The sequence below is a fragment of the Vitis riparia genome, chromosome 13 (genome assembly GCF_004353265.1).
Source record: "Vitis riparia cultivar Riparia Gloire de Montpellier isolate 1030 chromosome 13, EGFV_Vit.rip_1.0, whole genome shotgun sequence".
NCBI classification, from domain to species: Eukaryota; Viridiplantae; Streptophyta; class Magnoliopsida; order Vitales; family Vitaceae; genus Vitis; species Vitis riparia.
The window spans coordinates 17,594,900-17,617,594 of record NC_048443.1 but is presented as its reverse complement, the minus strand read 5'-3'; the positions used below and the strand labels follow the sequence as shown (position 1 = coordinate 17,617,594).

At 31.8% G+C, this 22,695-nt stretch overlaps 2 protein-coding genes across 2 annotated transcripts; both read right to left on the bottom strand.

Moving 5' to 3' along the window:
• Nucleotides 1–15,647: 15,647 nt before the first annotated feature.
• LOC117928375 (secreted RxLR effector protein 161-like) lies at nucleotides 15,648–16,049 on the bottom strand. Its single transcript, XM_034848269.1, has one exon. It carries the CDS (start codon nucleotides 16,047–16,049, stop codon nucleotides 15,648–15,650), a length of 402 nt encoding a protein of 133 aa, XP_034704160.1.
• A 2,761-nt stretch (nucleotides 16,050–18,810) lies between these two features.
• LOC117928374 lies at nucleotides 18,811–19,306 on the bottom strand. The gene is made up of 2 exons (XM_034848268.1): nucleotides 18,890–19,306; nucleotides 18,811–18,825 (listed from the first exon to the last, which is right to left on the bottom strand). The coding sequence occupies exons 1-2, from the start codon at nucleotides 19,304–19,306 to the stop codon at nucleotides 18,811–18,813; spliced, it is 432 nt and encodes a 143-aa protein (XP_034704159.1).
• Between the last annotated feature and the right edge of the window lie 3,389 nt (nucleotides 19,307–22,695).

The following is a 22,695-nucleotide window of genomic DNA, read 5'->3' as shown; positions in this document are numbered from 1 at the left end:
CGCATCATTGAAGACCCTGGGTGACCTAGCCTGTCATGCCAAAGGACAAAAACTTTTGGGTCGTTGAACTTCTAGTTCACGACAACATATGATTCAATAGGCTTTATAGTTGTATGATACAACCCAGAGAAGAAAGCCGGGAGTTTTTCCATTATAAGCTTCTGGCCAGATATAATGGAAGTAATGTAAATATATTCTACATTATCTTTATTCATAGTTTCAATATGATATCCATTTTTGTGGATATCTTTAAAACCGAGCAAATTTCTTCTGGATTTTCTAGAATATAACGCGTCATTTATATGGAATCTAGTTCCATTTAGCAACGTTATGTTTGCTATTCCAGAGCCTTCAACTAAGTTTGTAGTACCAGATATGGTACTTACATTAGCTTTTATTAATGTCAATTCAAGAAAATATCTTTTATCTCGAAGAATTGTGTGCGTGGTCGCATAGTCTGCGAGACATACATCATCCTCATTCATCTTGAGACCAAATAACACATAGATTTAAGATTTAACAAAAAAAAAAAAAACAAAGCATAATGTAAATAACAAAGTAAATCAGATGTAAATATAAGACATAATAATATATTATTTCATATATAAAGTAATATCAATCAATGTTAATTTTCTCATCATTTATCAAATGGTCTATTTTTTCATTGGGACCTCCAAAGAAATCAATGTCATAGTAGGTTAGGTCCAATCCATCACCATCGATAAAGTTCATCTTTATCTCTTTTCCTTTAGCTTTTATTGATGCTAGGTAAAGGTCGATCAAATGTTTGGGCATACGACAGGTACGTGACCAATGCCCCTTCATACCACATCTATAACAATTATTCTCATGGTTGTTAGGAGGTTTATCTTGTAAACGTTTCCCATTTTCTTGTATTGTCTCAGTATTGTTCCACTTCTGGTGGTACAATGAGGCTTTCATTTTCTGAGAATTATTACTATAAGAACCATGGTATCGGGGATTTCTTCCATGACCATGACCACATCCTCGTCCTCGTCCACGTCCACGAGTTTGGGACGATATTGCATTCACTACAGGGAATGGTTCAAATCCAGTTGGATGAGACTGGTGATTTCTCATCAAAAGCTCATTATTTTGTTCAGCAACAAGAAGACACGATATTAATTCAAAATATTTTATAAATCTACGCTCTCGATATTGCTGCTGCAGGAGCACATTCGAGGCATGAAACGTAGTAAAAGTTTTCTCTAACATGTCTTCCTCTATGATTTTTTTCTCCACACAAGTTTAATTGAGAGCTAATTTTGAAAAGTGCAGAGTTGTATTCACTAACAATTTTAAAATCTAGCAACCTTAGGTGCATCCAATCATATCAAGCTTTTGGGAGAATCACAATTTTCTGGTGGTCATATCTTTCCTTCAAATTACTCCATAGAGTAAAAGGGTCCTTTATCGTAAGATAGTCATTTTTTAAACCTTCATGGAGGTGATGGCGAAGGAAAATCAATGTTTTTGTGCGATTCTACAAGGATGCTTGATTTCCTTGTTTGATTATAGCTCCAAGGTTCATTGCATCAAGATGTAATTCAGCATCAAGGATCCAAGATAGATAGTTCTTTCCCAAAATGTCAAGTGCCACAAATTCGAGTTTTGTGATATTCGACATTGTCAAATAACTTCATATGACAAAACAATATTATTAGAATCAATTATAATAACTTGATAGCATTGATATAACTTTGATTATAAACAAAATCAAATAATTTGTTTATAACTTTTAACAATATGCAACAAAACAAATCAACAATAATATAAATATGTAAAATTTTATTCTATATAAATAACTTCAAGTTTAAGATACGAGAATTACCTTCAGAGCAATTCGTGCTGATAACGTGTTGTAAAACAATGACAAATACAATGCAAATCAAAGTAGTAGAAATGAAATATATCTTACTTTGATATATAATAGGGAAAAAGAAATCAGAAAAGAGAGTTGAGATAATGAAAGAAAGAAAGAGAGAATGAGAGGAGGAACTTTTCTTTCTTTTTCTCGGGATACTCTTACATGGGGTGTAAGAAGCCTTTTATAGGCTTCATAATATGAACTCCCATTACTCATCTTAAAGATTAGTAAATGGAGTTCATAATGACCATCAATGTGGTCATTCACTACTCTTCATTAACAACACCAATCACTTTATTTATTTGTTTTCCAAATAACTTTCCTACCTCTCCTATGCAAGTTTCAACCATTGAACTCTATCACAAAGTTTGTCATGTCTTTAGTCGTTAATTTCATTCATGTGGGGAATTGTTGGAAAATTGAGTAAATACATTGAATGAGTGAATGAATTTAACCCATTCCAAGAACCTTAAAGCCTCTAAAAGGAAAAAAGCCTCAAGAAGCCAAAACATTTTGGCTTCTTGAAGTTTAACAATCTCTTCCCTCCTTTTCCTTCCCTGTTCCTCGCTTCCCCATCCTTTAAAGTCTATATAAAGAGAGACTTTGACTTTCTTTAAAATGTTAAGTTATTAAATTCTGGCGTTGAAGTTCTTGAAAAACCTTCATTCCTTTCTTCCATGGCGATAAAGTCAAACACGGTTCAATTTGCAAGGAGTGGCTACAAGGTGTTATTGCGACTACTTGAACATCGTTTTATCTTAAGAAACAAACATCTTGCAATTCTCAAAACACTAGTGGATAATTTGAATTTTTTTTAAGGAAATTGTGACTTCACAAGACTTGGTTTTGTCCCTTCTTCCCTTCTCTATTCATTTATTTATTTATTATTTTATTTTTGTTCTTTATTTTATTTTATTTTTTGACAGATTAACCAAGTTTGGTTTACAGTCTTAAAATAGATTCTCCTTCTCCGTTGGTGTTTTGTGAATTGCAAGTCATTTGTCTCCTAAGATAAAACAGTGTTCGAGTAACAGCAATAACACCTTGCAACCACGCTTTGCGAACTGAACTGTGTCCGACTCTATCACCATGGTAGGAGGGAATGAAGGTTTTTCAAGAACTTTAATGCCAAAATTAAGAAACTTAACTTTTTAAAGAGAGTCAAAGTCTTTCTTTATACAAACTTCAAAGGAGGATGAAGGGGATGAGAGACTGTTAAACTCAAGAAGCCAAAATGTTTTGGCTTCTTGAGGTTTTTTTTTCCTTCTAGAGGCTTTTAGGTTCCTAGAACAGGTTAAATTCATTCACCCATTCAATGTATTTACTCAATTTTCCAACAGTTATTTCATTTTTACTTTAAAAAAGAATGATTTCACATCTTAAACAAATGGTATCTAATTTGCTTTAAGTAAAAATAATTCCAATTCATAAAAAATAGATTTTCAATACATAAAATAAACTTTAAAAAAAAATGAGATTTATAGTTTTATTAAAAAAATAAAATTGGAAGACTTCCATTTTTACACCAAAAATAAAATAAAATAAAAAATTAAGGTTGTTAAACAAGATAATTTCGATTTAAAAAAGTTTTCCATTTATTATTTATTTATTTATTTATTTATTTATTATTAAAAAGACAATTTATTAAAAAAAAATTAATCTTTATTAAGTTAAGGCTTTAGTTTATTAAAAGAAATCAATTTGTTAGAATATTTTTCAAGCATAAATAAAAATTAATGATTCATTGTCTAGGCAGAAAAATATGCCACTAAATAAATAAATAAATAAATAATATATACTACACTGCTCATGCATTTTCTTCGATAAATAAGGCAGGAAACAACAAGATAACGATGATATATATTCACATGGATGACAAATTAAATAAAATAAAATATTTACACAAGGTAACAAATAAACAAATACATACAAAATGAGGACAAAGATAAAATAAAATTGACCTTTATAAAGCTCTCCAATATTAAGTAGCTCTCAATATATTTCCAAATGAAGCTCAAACAATACTAAAAAGACCTTTCAGCCTTCCAAAACATTCACTATTAATACAACAACGAGACATAACTCATTCTCTAGAGTCGTCCACCTTTTTTTTTTTTTTTTTTACCAAAAAATATAAAAATATATATTTAGGAAGTCCCTAATCAATCAGGGAGTCATCCTTTCCAATCTGTCATTGCCCATCCATTGCTTCAAGCACCCCCACTACTCTTATATTGCTCTTCTACTCTCAGCAACAACCAAAACATGAAAGAGTAAAAGATATGTCACAATCCATGTATCAACAAAATGACTACGCCCAATGCAATATATAATAAATATACATGCCCAAAATAATCATCAACCAATCCAACAAATTTTACTAACAACAAATGATCCAAAAATCCATATAAATAAATAAGACCCAAATCTCACAATGCTAGGCCCAAAAACAAGGAGAATCACAAAAAAAAAAGTTCAATAAATAAAAATTTATAAAATAAAATAAATTTCCCAAATCAAAGAAATATCAATGTTGGATCAAAGAAAGATGTTACCTTCACTTCAGGCATCCATGGATGAGGGAATGCAACATCCAGTGGTGGCATGGGTATGGTTGTGCATGGAGAAAAAAAATGGGTATGAGAATAGGTATGAGAAAGAAGGATGGAAGAGAAAGAGAGAGAGAGAGAAGAAGATGTGGCTAGAGAGAGGTTGATGGTTATAGGGTTGTCAGTGGCTGGTTGTTATTGGAGATGATGTGTGGGTTGATATTGTCAATGTTGGAGGTGTTGTGAATGGAAAAAAAAAAGGAAAAAAAAAAGATAAAAAAAGAATAAATGAAAGAGAAAAAGAGAATGAAAGAGGAAAATTAGAGGGAAAAAAATTGTAAAAAGGGGTTGTGAGTGTAGAAAAGAGAATAGGAGAAAAAAATGAAAAAAAAAAAAAATAAAGATTGAAGAGTGGGTTGGCAAAAATGGGGAAAAAAAAAAAAAAAGAAAAGTTAGGGATTTAGGGTTTTTTAAAAAATTAATGGTGGGAAAGAGGTCTTGAGATGAATGGGGAAGATTTAATCCCACACATGGGTATGAAAAGTTATGCCGAAAATTAAAATGGAATAAGCCCTAAAAATAAATAAATAATAGTAAATAAAAAGGAATGACAAAGGGTATGAAACAAATTTGGGAGTCTACCCAAATTTGTGGGTACCACTTTAGTATAGATCAAATTCAGATTCTTGATTGGTGCACATTGTAAAAAAAATGGATCAATTTAATACCACCGATTGATTGTTATTTTGCAGCCACTTCATTTTTAATGTTGATTGGTACTCATTGTATTATCATGCATGGGCATGTCCATTGGTCGACCGACAATATGCAACCACTCCACACAAAAGTCCACCATTACTCACTTTGGCAATTATTATTTTTAACCTATTTTAAAAATTTTAGGTGCTACTATTGGACATAGACGAAGAAAAAAGCAAGAAATTTAAAATGAAGCTTAAATATGAAATTCATGAGGACTCGTATACTAGTAGGAGTTATTACCATGTTGCACAGACTTTGATTAAGGTGTTAAATGGTATTTCATGTGAAGAAGTGTGCAATTGGAATTTAATTGTATAGATGAAACAAAAACCTTTTACATGTTCGCTTAAGTGACTAGTTTTAGTATTCAAAAAGCTAATTTGAAATGGGACAAGAATGAAGATATAATATCTTGAAAGTAGGTATGTTCTAGAGACAAACATCAATTGGCAAAGTGTTTTCAAAATGAAAATCGACAACATGACCCACGATCATTAACTAGAGTCGAATATCAAGCTGCTTTTTGTATTGGTTTTAATAGAAAATTGGAAATGTGGATTGTTAAATAGCTTAGAAGAGACCATAATAATCATTTGGTTGATACAATTGACACACAATTTTTTCGGTCTCATAGGGCAATATATAATCCAGATAAGGCTCAAGTTAATGCTATGCGTAAAGTTGGTCTTAAAATTGGCCAAATTATAGATTTTATGGTGCAACAATTAGGAGGACATGAACATATTGATTTCACACCAAATGATATGTACAATCATGTTGATGTAATGCATAGAATTGAAATTAAGGATGGTGATGGAGAAGTGGCTTTGGCTTACTTGTGTGAGAAGGTAGAAGCGGATCCTTCATTTTATTATAAATTCAATATTGATGAAGAAAGTTAATTAGCAAACTTATTTTGAGCTGATTCTACATCTTGATTGGATTATGTGTGTTTTAGAGATGTGTTGGCATTTGATACAACATATTAAACCAATGCCTATAAGAAGCCACTAGTTGTATTGGTTGGTGTTAACCATCACCACATAATTATGGTTTTTAGTTGTGTTATTGATGGATGAAAGTATCAATACATATAAATGGGTGTTGAAGATGTTTCTTATAGCAATGATGAACAAGAAGACCATTTATATTGAAACTAATGGGGATAAAGCAATGCGTAAAGCAATAAAAAAAAAAGTCTTTCTTGATACATGTCATTGCTTCTTTGCATGACATCTCCAACCAAATGCATTCACGAATATGCATATTAAGGACTTCACATCAACCTTTACAAGGTGTAAGTTCATGATAGAGAATCTTGAATATTTCGAACACGCTTAGCATGGTATGGTTGAAAAGTTGGGTCTTCATGGGAATCGTTAAGTTACAAAGATTAATGAAAAACAAAAAAGGTGGGAAAATGCATATTTGCGAGGAAATTTCTTTAGATGGATGAGAACACACAAAAGTGTAATAGTATGAATGTTTGTCTAAATCAATTCTTGAAATTTATTTGCAGTTGTATGAGTTTGTACAACAATTTGATAGGATGATAACAAGAATTCAGCATAACAAGGCAAAAGCAAAGTTGGAGTCTAAGAATCTTTCACCCGTTATTTCAACCAAACTAATCATCCCTGAAAATCATGTTGTCAATGTTTACACTAAGGAAGCTTTCCCCAAATTTTGCGAGGAGATGAAAAATGCAGAGTTATTCTTTGTGGTTGGGCTTATAAACAAGGATACATTTTAGTCATACACATTATCTAAGTTTAGACATGCAAACTCTAAATGGGAAGTCCAATATTAACCAGATATAATAACATTAAAATGCTCATGCATGATTTTTAAGTTAATTGACATCCCTTGTTGTCATGGTTGTTATGAAGGTTGAACATTTGGAAGAGTTCCTAGTTCATGTATTTTAAAAAGATGGACAAAGTTAGTAGTCGCATGCAAAATCACCACCTGTGAATGGGATAAAAAATGACTTGGTTCGCATTGTATGAGACGGTTCATTGAGTTCTATGTGCAACAAACTCTTTTACTATTTTTCATAATGTTTAACTTCATTTCTACAAACAAAGAACGAAATTAAAAGCTTAACGATGAAAATAGAGAAGCTTTGCAATATTAATTTGAAGGGAAAAAATTTAGCAATAGATGGAACCACATGTTCCCACCAAGTTCGTGATCTAAATATAGTGAAGACTAAAAGAAATTCGAGCAAAATTACATCACATATTAAAAAAAGAAGGCCATGTAATCGATGTAAAAGAATAGGTCACACTATTTGAAAGTGTCCACAATCTAGAATCCCTTATACTATCAACGATAATGATATGGTATATAAGATCCTTTATGTGTTGCTCGTAAATGTCAAAATTTAGTTGTGATTACATTTATAACTAACATAAAGGTTTTGAATGCATTATGCTATGGAATAGGAAACTAATTTGTCTTCCTAATGTCACATTCAAATGGAACATATGGCTTCATTGAATTGTTCACGTGACATCTTTTCTACTTTAAGTCATGTACCATTGTCTTCTAATATAATTTAATAAACTTTGAGAATATTTATAAACGCATTAATTTACATGACTTAAACTCTATAGATACAGGGAATGAGAGCGAATTGTACATGTAATCACCCACCTAACATGCATATGGATTTTGGTGCAATGAAAAATGTACCATCCTCACATTAACATATTTTTATTATGTATTTTTTAATGATAATGTTGAACTATTGACAATGAAATTGGTGGTGTAGATTATAAACATGGACTGACAATGTGCAGGAAACGTAATTTCAACATTATAAAGAAATTGTTAGAACATAAAGTCATGTTGCAGATCCAAACAATACACCATATGAAAATTATGTGCATGGTTTTTCTTATTCCTTAATGAAATAAGTTAAGGTAAATAAAAATCAGTATTTGTGTTTTTTAACGTTTTGACTTAGGGTAATGTTTAATTTTAAACATATTATTGGATTGAAGGAAAAGAAACTTATGGATTAAGGAAACCTCCATTTCTTATTAACTACCGATCAATTACTTCATCTCTACTAGTTGAAGAAAGCTTAAGTGGTATATATTAGTAATTATGATGAACCCTATATGGTATTTAAATGTTACAACTTCTTCCAATGAAAATGACCATATATGGAGATGCAAATGACAAAATGACAAAGATTGGAAAACAAGAAATTTCATAATAATAATCTTCTCATTGCTCTTTGTGGATGTATTTGTACAAACAATAGCCAAAATCATTTCTTTATCTTTTGCTATTTGTCGACATATTTGAGTGGAACTTAATATGCTAGAGGCCTTGATGGGATCACTATTCTTAAATGTCTACATATGTTAAATCACATGTGTGAAACCAAGGTTTGGTTAATCTTGATTTTGATGATAACAAAACAAGGTTTAGAACTAATGATTATATTTCAAGTGTAATTAGGCAAGACAATTTCCAAAGTGGCAATCACAATGACAAATCAAGCCAATGAGTAATCATGAAGAAGAAGACCACCTCAAAGAAAAGAGTTTTTCAAGACCCAAGCTTCATAAGATCTCTTTGTAAGGTTGTTGGTGCACTAGGATTTTCATGCATTACATTCTTTACTTATGCACCAAAATCATCCAATAGTTATTTTGTTTTAAATATCTTAAGAATTGGATGATTTTATGTTTTCAACTAAAACCTTGTGTTAAATATTTCTCAAACTTGTTTTTAAAGGTTTTAAGTTGGAAAATGTTGGGTGTTGAGCCAAAAAATGGTCAACCGGTTGAGGAACCGGTCGACCGGTTATGCTCGTCCGATCGAGTACCGGTCGAGGGAGGCCAAAAAGTTTCTCTCTCTCCCAGTGGCCTTCTCTTCCTAGTCGAGGACCGGTCGAGGTCCGGTTGAGGCCCAACGGTCACCTGCCAAGTATTTAATGCTAACGGCTAGTCAACCGGTCGACCTCTAGCTTGAACGGTCGAACCCCCAAACGGCTAGTTTGGTTTTTCTCTTCTATAAAAAGGCTCTAATCTTCATTGTTTAAAAAACTTAACCTTTTCAAATCTTTCTTGAATATATTTGAGCCTTGGAAGAGTGTTTTTGAGTGCACCATTATTCTAAAACTTGCATATCCTTAGTGCACCATTCAATCCTAGTTTTCTTATATCATTTGAGCTTAAAGTTCTTGTGCTAGGATTTTTGAGAGATCATTTTATTTGTAAATCCTTGAGAAGAAGTTGTTCAAGAGTGGGATATCTCTTGAGAAGTGTAAAGGGTGCTTGGAGCCAAAAGTCCAAGAAGGTGAATTGGAACCATAATCCAATTGTATTGCTTGAAGACTTGGTTTGGAAGCCTTGAATTAGTGGAACCTCAAGCTCGGGATTGAAGCTAGAGGAAAGTGGATGTAGGCCGAGTTGCGTTGAACCACTATAAACTCTTGTGTTTGCATTCTCTCTTCCCTACTCTTTAATTTATATGCAATTGTCTATATATTGCTTATTATATACTTGCATATAATTGTCTCTTGCATTCACTTATTTAAATTTGCAAAAAGAGACCATCACCCTATTCACCCTCCCTCTAGGGTGATTACCATAGGTTGGATTATTGGTTAAACTATATTAATGGTTAAAACCATAACTGCTCTAACTTTGATATATACAATAAAACACTAGAAATTATTACTAACTTTCTCACAAAATGTCGAATTCAGTACTGTACTTACGATGGATTTTTTTGATCAAATATAAGTGTTTGATTCCCGGACAAAATCATATGCTAGTCATACAACATAAGACAAACATTAGTATATATTAATATACTTGAACAATAAGAAAAAAAAATGAGTTTATTGAAAATGTCATTGGGAAATAGCATCTTATACTCCGTATTCCTATGAATTGCCTCAAAAAAAAATTAATCTTTGATGCTTTGAGATTGATCACTTGTGGTGCATAATAATTTTAATAATGTTTATTTCATTCAAAAAAACAATAAATTAATATGAATGAAATATATACTTACAACATCCAACAAATTTTGTCTAGGAAGTAAACACTTAAAATCTCTATGTACTCCATGTTCGTGATCAAAATCAACAAAAAGCTCAATACAACAATAATATAATACAAAATTTTTAAGACACATGAAAAAACATTACTTAAAAGTATTACAATACATCTATGAATGTTGAAGACACTACAAACCTTCTTGACAATGATTGGTCAAAAACATAATCACTAACAAGAAATTCAAGTATATTGAATGATTGTGAATCCACCACGTCTTCCCGAGTGGACATGGGGATTGATTATAAGGAAAACAAATAATGGTTATTAGCTATAAATGTGGTGTTTAAGAAAAAAGAAAAAGTTATTGGAGTATTTGTATTATATCACGCATGCTTTATGCTTTTCCATATTTTCTAAATTTTGTACAAATGAAGATATCTTGAATCTACTTAGCTTTCTCTCCCTAGATGTGTGTGTCTTCTTTATTTGACTAGTGTCTTCCATAAAATGTAAGAAGAAACGTTTTGACACATAGTTTCATTATTAGGTATAACAATGTACCCAACACATAATACAAAATGAACTTTAAAATCATTCTCTTTTTCTCTATCTTCTCTAATTTGATTTTCTAACGTAACTAATGGTAATCACCCCCTTTTTATCCTAATATTTTTTTTATATAAATCATTTTTATTGATGACATCTTTATATCAATTTTCAACCCTCTTGTCTTCAATCCCATAATAAATTCAACATCAATCAACGATAATTTAATACAAGTATTATACACTTCTAATGTGTAAAAGTTTCGATTGAAATTATTTACCAACCAAAGAAACAAACCATGATTGATTTTGGTACATCAAAGTTACAAAAGACTATCAAATCCAATCTCTTCTATGACTGCTTTTTGTTTTGGTTCTAAATTTTCAACAATTCTAAGCACTTGCTCAGGTGAGCATCGTGTTTGAAGATATAACTGAAAAGATACATAAACATATTTAAATTAATATTATTTTCAACAAATATACAAGCAATGAAACTTTTTCTTAATTAAAAACACTTTAACCTTTGGAGCCGCACATTTTTTTCAAGCGAATATTGTTTTGAACTTTCCTTGACTTTAACATGAAGACTTTCAAAATCAAATAATGTACCTTCCAAGCTTTATAATTGCATGCAATGTGCATTTCTGAGTCACGACATTAATTTTTTTTATAGAATGACATGTGTTTTATTAGCATGATTGAGGGTAAAATGGTCATTTTTTTAGTAAGTGAGGACAAAAGAGTCTTTTCATTTTAAAACCCCAAAACCCTAACCCAACCCTTCTTTTTTCTTTCATTTTCTAGAAACCACATTTTCTCGGTAACCAAACAAGCTTGACCAAATGCATTTGCAATATCTTAGAAAATAGATAAATTCACAAAAAAAAAAAAAAAAAAAAAAAACATAACCAAACAAGTTGTTTTACCTAGCAGTTAAAACACCAAATAGAAACACCATCACAATTTAAAACAACCAAATTCAAATCGTCAAACAAAAAATGATCGAAAAACAATATAAAAATCCAAAAAGAAAGTGAATTCAAAATTCAAATGACAACCTTTCCAAATGCAACAAAATGCTTGAGAAACAAAAATCTGAAAATGAAAAAATTTCTTAAGAATTTCTAATCCTTTCTCATTTAAATTTCCGCAATGAAAAAAAATAGGATTTAAAGAAACTGGAAAATATAAAATTTGAAAAGTTTGAAGCAATTGATAGCTTTATCGTGGCGAGGTATGTTTCATAATTGTAGGCAAAATTGAGATGGAATTTGTCGATGTGGTTGAATATTTGGAGGGTGAGGTCGAGGTTTTGTTGGTGGCTGAACATTAAAATGATGCATTTAGGGGAGGAGTTGGGACTAGAGTTTGTTTGGGAGAGTGATGGTGTAGGATTGGAGGATGGTGGAGTCACGATAGCAAGGTGGTGGTGCGATGGGTGGTCAATGAAGGGATCGATGACAACACCAATGGCGGTGGAGGCAGGACATACAATAGAGATTAAGGGGAGGAATGAATGAAAGATGAAGGGTGGGTTTTAGAGTTTTTAATGAAATGACCATTTTACCCTCATTTGATAGGTCACGTGGAGAGCGCATGCACCTTTTGTCTAATTAAGGTAACTCAGTCACTCCAGAAATGCATATTACATGCAATTATAAAGTATGGAGGGTACATTGCTTGATTTTAAACTCGATGGGGCAATGTGCAAAACACGCTATAAGTTAAAGGAGTAAAGTGTCATAAACCAAAAAAAGTATTAGTCTTTACATCATCATTTATTTTCACTCCTCTATCATCTTCTTTGATTATGCCCAATTGATCATTACTACACAACAATTTCAAACAAATATAACTATAAAAACAATACAAAAAATAAATGATTACTTTACATGTTTCTATTTTGCCTTACTATTAATGTATCTAAGTTTCGATAGGTCTCTTTGGATTTTTAGAAAGTTCAACACCATTGCACTTGCTCCTAAAAAATAAATCAAATCATTAAGTTAATTTTATAATATGATTTCAAATACTAAAAAATAACTTCCATTTTTATTTTCATTCTTCTATACTATATATGTTAGAGGCTTCAACTTTTTAAAAATAGACATAATAACTTATTATCATTGTTTCTTTTATATTAGTTCATTGTATAAATGACAAGAACCAAGCTAATACATAATAAATGAATAATACTTCCACCACCACACCATCTTAACAAAAATTTATCTCACATTTCAATAAATTTTCTACTACTATCTTACAAAGAAATGCCAAATGAAATATAAATATAATTACCACTCCAAAATCCCCCTAAAATCTCTCTACATTTTTAATGGTAGCAAAATTATGAACACCTTCATTATATCATTTTCAATTGTTCAATTATGAATACAAACACATGTTTTTTTTTTCATTAATGTGATTAATCCATAAATACAATATTAATCTTTTCTTCTATCAATGTCTAATATAAAACATGAAATATATATGTTACGGTGGAGACATTTAAAAAAAAAAAAAAAACATCAACAATACTCACATTCTTTTTAGCTTATACAACTACTCTAATAACTATGACACAAACGTCTTTGGATTCATAATAAATTATACATTTTTAGCATTCTTCTTCTTCTTGCTTCGTTAGAAACTTAACTTCGACTATTTTTCTTGTTTTTTTTCTCATTTATTATTACTTCGAGGGGTTTTTTTTTTTTTTTTTTCCAGGTTCATCTTCAATCCAGGTCTTGAACACCTCATTCCTCGAAAAACTTAAATGTTGTCAAAAGCCAGCAATGCCACTAGAAACAGGTCTTCAACATCTCCTTCTAGGTTCAACACGTCATTCCTCACAAAACTTAAGTGTTGCTGGAAGGAAAGATGAATTTCTCATGAGAACATAATATAGAAGAGAACCAATATACAAATAGAGGGATTTCTCACAAGAAAGATGAATGAAGTTCTCATTGGAAATGGGATGAGGGATTTCTCACCGAAAATGGAGCTCATAAACTAAAGGATTTCTCATTGAAAAATGGAGCTCATAAACCATAAGATTTCTCAGAGGAAATGGAGCTCATAAAATAAATGATTTCTCATCCGAAATACAACTCCTAAACTAGAGATGAACTATGGAGAAGTTGGTAGGATGGTGGGAAGATGGTCTTCTCACAGGTGTAGGTAACAATTGGCCACCTATTTCAATTGTCAATTTTTTTTTTTTAACTTACTATTTGGACAATTGTGATTCAAAATCTTCCATGCAACAGATGATACTCATTGGAGGCATGGTACCACCCGTAGTATTGTAGAATTTTCCAATTAGTTATTATATACCTTTTTATTTTTTAGACAAATAAAGAATATATTGTCTAGCCCCAATAAGAACAATTGGGCACACTAGGAGGAGTACACAAAGAGGAAACATTAACATCCAAACAACCTTTAAACCAGACATATTGAACCAATTACTCCAAATGGTCCAAAGCAAACAAAGAATAATTGTTTTCTATAATTTATTTCTTTTCTTCCATACAAAACTAGTGTCATCTTCATAAAATGTCTTTATCTTGTTAAAACTCAACCAAGGTGAATACCCTAATTTCATATATACTGGAATATTTCTTGTTATAACTCAACCAGGGTGAATACCCTAATTTCATATATACTGGAATATTTCTTGTTATAACTCAACCAGGGTGAATACCCTAATTTCATATATACTGGAATATCCTGATTAAAAATGAGTAGAAAAATAATAGCGGAAACATACCTGAATCCATTGAAGGAGAAACCTTATAGGAAGAAAACCCTTGAGATGGTCTTCCAATTCTGGCCACTAGATTCTGTGTCAATTTCTCTCTGAGAGGATTTTCGGAAATTGGAATGCGTAGTGGTAGAATGGGGACCATAACCCTATTTATAAACTGCTAGGGCAGTTTTAATTTTATCACAATTATATTTCTGCCCCTCATAGAAATAATAATTATCTAATGGTATCTACACAATAATCTCATGACAATTATACCCTTAAGCCAATTAATCAATTATTAATTAGATCACTATATTTAGGCTTAATTAAATGATAGCACACACATTTTAATTATTTACATGTGTGACCCAAATTATAGATTAATTACAAAAATTAATCTAACAATCTCCTACTGGGCCACATGCATATGTAATCAAATAAATGTGCTTAACCTTATGAGCTCAAAATTTGCTACCATGTCCTTAGGGTATATCCGAACAATCTCGTCCATTAACTATACTGACATAGGATCAAGGTGGCCTTTGTTACATCAATCGTTACTAGACCAATCAATGGTCACATATATCTACACAGCTAAATGACATAGATCAATCATGAGTGCATAGCATGGAAATTACATGCAATGTGATCTATTCATGCCTATTTCCAACTGGTCCTACTTAACTTTATTGAGATCAAATCTTTAGCATAATTTAACAGAGTGCAATAAAATGAATACTTTTTTTGTGCAGAACACAATCCAAATTTATAGATAAAGTCTAAACATAACATAGAGCAATATACAATGAATAATATAAACTCCCACTAAATTTGGATATCCTCAAATGAGACAACACCCATATGAGCAGTGTGCTCATGAAAGACCTTGGGTGGTAATCCCTTTGTAAGTGGATCCGCTATCATGGAGTTTGTTCCACTATGCTCTATGGATATCTGTCCACTCTGTACTTTTTCTTTTACAACTAGGAACTTGATATCAATATATTTTGATTTTGTAGAACTCCTGTTGTTATTGGAATATAAAACTGTTGATTTATTGTCACAAAATATCTTCAGTGGTCTTTCAATACCATCCAGAACACGCAGCCCAGTGACAAAATTTCATAGCCATATTCCTTGATTGGATGCCTCATAACATGCTACAAACTCTGCTTCCATGGTGGATGAAGTTATGAGTGTCTGTTTGGCAGACCTCCATGAAATTGCTCCACCAGCCAACAGATAAATATAGCCTGATGTGGATCTTCTGCTGTCTTGGCATCCAGCAAAGTCGGAGTCGGAATACCCAATGAACTCTAACTGATCCAATCTCCTATATGTAAGCATGTACTCTTTTGTTCTCTGTAAATATCTCATAACCCTCTTGGCTGCTCTCCAATGATCCATTCCAGGGTTACTTAGATATCTGCCTAACATGCCAACAATGTACGCAATATCCGGACGTGTACATACCTGAGCATACATTAGACTCCCCACAACTGAAGCGTAAGGAATCTTTTGCATTTCTTGACTTTCTAAACTATTTTTAGGGCATTGATTAAGACTGAATTTGTCTCCTTTAGCGACAGGGGTATCACCTGGTTTGCTATTTTGCATGCCATACCTTTGGAGGACTTTATCAATATAGGTCCTTTGTGACAATCCTAAAATACCCCTAGAACGATCTCGGTGTATCTGGATTCCTAAGACAAAGGAGGCATCACCAAGATCTTTCATCTCAAAATGTTTTGATAAAAATCTCTTGGTGTCGTGCAATATGCTAATATCATTTGTGGCTAGCAATATGTCATCGACATATAAAACCAGGAAAATATACTTACTCCCACTGAATTTGTGATACACACATTCATCCATAAGATTTGCCTCAAAACCATATGAGACAATAATTTGATGAAACTTGAAGTACCACTAACGAGAAGCTTGCTTGAGCCCATAAATGGATTTAGTTAATTTACAAACCATATTCTTTGAGTCTTCGGACACAAAATTTTCTGGTTGTACCATATAAATTGTTTCATCAATGTCACCATTGAGAAACGCTGTTTTAACATCCATTTGATGTAACTCAAGATCATAATGTGCAACTAGTGCCATGATTACCCTGAAAGAGTCCTTCGTAGAAACTGGAGAGAAGGTCTCTTTGAAGTCAATTCCTTCTTTTTGAGTAAAGCCTTTAGCTACAAGACATGCTTTATACCTTTCTACATTACCATTTGAATCCCGCTTGGTTTTAAATATCCATTTACAACCAATGGGCTTCGTACCAACTGGTAATGGGACAAGTTCCCAAACTTTATTGTCTTGCATAGATTTGTACTCTTCATTCATGGCTTTAATCCATTTATGAGAGTTGGAACTTTTCATGGCTTGCTGGAAGTTGATTGGATCATCTTCCATCATTCCACTTTCTACCTCACGTTCTTGGAGATATACGATATAATCGTCCGAAATTGCATTTCTCCTCTCTCTAGTGGATCTCCTTAATGGCATATTTCTTGAGGTTGTTGAGTTTGTTCTTCAGGAACAATGTCCTCATTTGCAATTAAGGGTTGAACAATATTGTCTGTTGGTTGAGGATCCAAATTTACTTCTTGATCAATGATAGGTAGTGAAACCTGTACATTATCGAAAGCAATAGTAGATCCCTCTTCCTCCTCAAAGACAATATTCCTAGCATGATTTCTCCCCCCAAACTCAACATCCTCAAAAAATGTTGCAGTTCCCGTCTAAAAAATTGACCTAATAGCAGGATCATAAAATTTAAAACCCCTTGATCGCTCTGCATAGCCAATAAAGTAGCTGCTAACTGTTTTAGAGTCCAATTTCTTTTCATGAGGCTTATAAGGTCTCGCTTCAGCTGGACATCCCCAAATATGAAAATGCTTTAAACTGGGCTTTCGACCCGTCCAAAGTTCATAAGGCGTTTTAGCAGCCGCTTTAGTTGGCACCCGATTTAGGATATAAGCTGCCGTTTTGAGTGCTTCACCCCAGAGTTTTTCGGGTAAAGTAGAATGACTAATCATACTCCTTACCATGTCCTTAAGGGTTCGGTTTCGTCTTTCTGCTACACCATTCATGCTAGGTGATCCTGGCATGATGTATTGAGGGACGATCCCACATTCCTTTAGGTATTTAGCAAATGGTCCTGGACATTGTTCACCTGATCCGTCATATCTACCATAGTATTCACCACCACGGTCAGATCTAACGCTCTTTATTCTTTTGTTGAGTTGTAACTCAACTTCTGCTTTAAATGTTTTGAACACGTCCAATGATTGTGATTTCTCATGTATAAGAAATAGGTAGCCATATCTTGAATAGTCATCTATGAATGTTATAAAGTACTGTTGACCATTCCAAGATGTCGTAGGGTATGGTCCACAGATATCTGTATGAATTAATTCTAAGACGTCTGTAGCTCTATTTGCACCTAATTTATTTGTTTTGGTCTGTTTTCCTTTAATACACTCAACACAAATATCAAAATCTGAAAAGTCAAGTGAATCTAAAATCCCATCGGACACAAGTCGCTCAACTCTAGATTTAGAGATATGACCTAGGCGTTTGTGCCACAATGAGGCCGAATTATCTTTATTCAATTTACTTTTTGTACCTCGTGATTCCACATGCAAGGTTTCATTATAGGACGGAACAGTTTCCAACAAATATAGATTATCATAAACATTAAGTAAACCGGTTCCTACAACATTTGAATTAATAGATAATGCAAATCTATTGTTTCCAAATGAACAAGAATAACCTGATTTGTCCAAAACAGAAACTGAAATTAAATTCCGTCTGAAAGACGGTACAACAAAAGTATCTATTAAATCCAAAAAATAACCAGATTTCAATAATAATCTAAAGTGCCCTATTGCCTCTACTTCTACTGACTGACCGTCTCCGACATAGATGCATCTTTCAGCATCACTTGGTTTTCGGTAACTCAGGCAACCCTGCATAGAAACACAAATGTGAGTAGTAGCACCAGAATCTAACCGCCATGTGTTTCTAGATACTGAAGCTAAATTAACTTCAGAACAGACCAAAGTAAGAAATATACCTTTCTTAACACGCCAAGCAGCATACTTGGTACATTCCTTCTTAGTATGTCCAGGCTTATTACAGAAGAAACATGTTACCTCAACTTTCTGTTTCTTTTGTTCTAGGCCATTAGAAGCAGCAACCTTATTATCCTTATTCTTTCGTTTGCCCTTATCCTTGGAAGTGCTAGCCAGATGAGCACTTTCGGTTTTGTCTTGCTTCAATCTCTTTTCCTCTTGCACATAGAATGAAATGAGCTCATTAAGAGTCCATTTATCCTTTTGACAGTTATAACTGACCTTGAATTGATTAAATTGTGCAGGAAGAGAGATGAGAACCAAATGCACGAGTAAATCATCAGATAACTCAAGTTTCAAAGCCTTAAGTTTTGAAGCAAGATGAGACATCTCCATGATGTACTCCCGAACATTACCCTTGCCTTTATACTTCATTGAAATCAAGCTTGCTAAAAGCGTGCTCGTTTCAGCCTTATCGTTTTTGGCAAAACGTTTCTGAATTTCCGCAAGGAAGTCACTGGCATTAGTAACCTCATCGGTTACCGCACCCCTAAAAGCTTCTGGAATTCCGCGCTTCATGATCATAAGACTTAGCCTATTTGAACGTTCCCACTTACCCCAATAAACCTCATCCTCTTGAGTACTTTGCTCATTGAGTTCATCGGATTTGGGCATTCTCAAGGCTAAGTCTATATCCATGCAGCCTAAGAGAATCATCATATTCTCTTTCCAGTCCTTAAAATTAGTCCCATTTAACATAGGGACATTATTGATGTTGGCAGATATAGAAGTAGTTGATATAAAAGCTGAATCCAGAACAAAATAAAATGAATCAAATAAACCATCATGCTCACATAAAATAAGCAATTAAACACATAATCTTTAAATTTAAAAGCAAATTATGACATTTCAAGATACCTAGCACAACATTAATATCAAGTCTTTGGACAGTAATATTAACTGTAAGTGGTACTCTTGTTGTAGTGATCAAACATTGATGATAAGTTATGTCAAATAATAAATCTATCTTTGGATTGATTTATTATTCACATTAAGTTACCTTTATAATCATCACATATTTATCACCACAGGTATGTATGCAATTTGACCAAATATTAACTTTCCTTTGGGCCAGTCAATACCCGCATGAATCACATACACACAAATATCTAACACCCCGAACAGACTAATCTACACGAAAGATGTCACTTTGGTGATTTTCCGCTTTAATTAGCCTATTTAAAAATGCTAGATCAATAACTTAAATATTAATATCATAAAATGCTATTAAATAATAATAATAATAATAATAGTAATAAAAAAAAATTTATCAACTCAATATTTCATAAATCTTAATCCATTGACATATATATATATATATATATATATATATATATATATATATATATATATATATATATATATATATATATATATATATTAAAATAATAACTCAAAAATTAATCAAGGAGTTGGCTCTGATACCACTTGTTAAAACTCAACCAAGGTGAATACCCTAATTTCATATATACTGGAATATTTCTTGTTATAACTCAACCAGGGTGAATACCCTAATTTCATATATACTGGAATATTTCTTGTTATAACTCAACCAGGGTGAATACCCTAATTTCATATATACTGGAATATCCTGATTAAAAATGAGTAGAAAAATAATAGCGGAAACATACCTGAATCCATTGAAGGAGAAACCTTATAGGAAGAAAACCCTTGAGATGGTCTTCCAATTCTGGCCACTAGATTCTGTGTCAATTTCTCTCTGAGAGGATTTTCGGAAATTGGAATGCGTAGTGGTAGAATGGGGACCATAACCCTATTTATAAACTGCTAGGGCAGTTTTAATTTTATCACAATTATATTTCTGCCCCTCATAGAAATAATAATTATCTAATGGTATCTACACAATAATCTCATGACAATTATACCCTTAAGCCAATTAATCAATTATTAATTAGATCACTATATTTAGGCTTAATTAAATGATAGCACACACATTTTAATTATTTACATGTGTGACCCAAATTATAGATTAATTACAAAAATTAATCTAACATATCTGACATTAGCGGTACTGGGAGACGAAAAAAAAAAAAAAAACGCAAATCAACTATCATAAACTTGTTCTTATATCATAATGGAGAAAGGTATGACTAATTGATTTTATACAAGCAACAAAAGTTAGATGCCTTCTCTTCTTCTTAATTGATATAATGATAAGGTCTTCTCCCAATCAACCTTTCACATGCTTCTGTGGGGTTCCTTTTGAATGCCTAACTTCTTTTGTTGGGAAAAACAAAATGTGTAAGTAGCTTTCAATGAAATAAAAGAAAATGATCTAACAAAGAAAACCTCATCCTCAAAGCCTTTACAAACCAACCTATCATCAAAGCCTTCTTGAATTTGTTGAAGAAAAGACTTGTTATATCCAACCCTTACTCATGGAAGTTCCTTAAAAATGTGCAATACCCACTACTACCTTGAGTATCTTTTGACTTGGAAATATAAAAAATTTCTCTAACAAGAACTGAATCACTCTACAAATCGTGCCAAATTTTCATTCTCTTACTATCTCTTACCTTAAAAGCACTTCAAATACCTCTCAACTTAGAGTGTGTTTGATAGTGATTATAGGAAATGTTTTTAACATTTCTAATACTTAAAAAATTTTATCTTTCAAAAATTAGAAATGTTAGAAACACTTTCTAGAATAACTGTCAAATATACTCTCAATTTAATTGCTTTGCAAGGTTATTTGTGTCATAATCCTGGTTTACCATGGTGTTTAATAAGTGTGTTTTCGACATAAAATAGATGGTAAATTTTTATTTTTAGTTTAAATTTGTGTTAGTATCCACATATGAGTGGTTTTTCCTTAGCTATTTGCTAATAAGAAGGCTAATACCATTGACATACTTCAAAATTATGTGCTATTGTAACATATCATAACATTAGTGTATTTATGTTTTATGTATATGGTATTTATGCCATACCTATTTCTTTTTTCTTTTTTTTTTTGTAAGAAAAAAATAGTCTTAGAGATGTCTTGGCCTTAATCTTTAACATATTAATCCAATAAATTAGTAAAGACCCATTTAATGAATTTGTCAACTTTTAAAAAATTTAAAAATTTACAAAAGGGTGTTAAGCTAATTAAATAGAGTAATAGTCTTAGAGATACATTTTTATCCCTTAATGACATCCAACACCCGTGTATTAGAATTAACTTAGAGATGCATTTAAATTACTAATTGATTTTTATGAAAAGCCTACAAATAATGTGAATTTATAATAATATTTCATTTGGTTCATGAGGTTGGTTTATGATATTGAGCATATAAGAGATATAACATATGACATTAAGCATACTAAGGATATAACATGGTAACCTACAACTACCGGTTCTCCAAAAAAAATTCAAAATTTTCTAAATTATGTATCATAATATTAGTTTATTTATGTTATAAATATAGTGCATTTTATAGCACTTGATTTTATAACAAAAGTAATAGTTTTAGAGATGGCTTTTTTATTACCAATTTAGCATCTAAAACATCATAGCGGGGTGTTAGCATCAACCACTTGATACATTAAAAGAGAAAAAAAAAAAGGAAAAAATATTTTTAAAAAACACATGAAAGGAAAGCTCGTGCAAAGGGGAAAAAAAACCATAAATGAAAATAAAAATTTGTACAATTTTATAATTATTTCATTAAGTGATTATTGTTATTATTTTTTGACAATTCTTTTTCATGTTTTAAAAATTGAGATTTTAATATAAAATTTAGTAGTTCTTTTAGTCTGATTTCTAGTTCACCCCATATTTGTATTTCTGTTATTTATTTATTTGGATTATTGAAGGTTATTTTTTATATTACCTACGTAGCCCTTAAATTTTTTTTTTAATATTTAAAATAATTTTAATATACATGTACTTTTTTTTAGAAGTTGGATAATTATTTCCTTAAATGATCAATTTATTTGTAAGATTAATAATATCAATTAATAATTTTTTACCATGAGAACTAATTTGAGATTAATAAAATAAGAAAATTTTAAAATTAAAAATA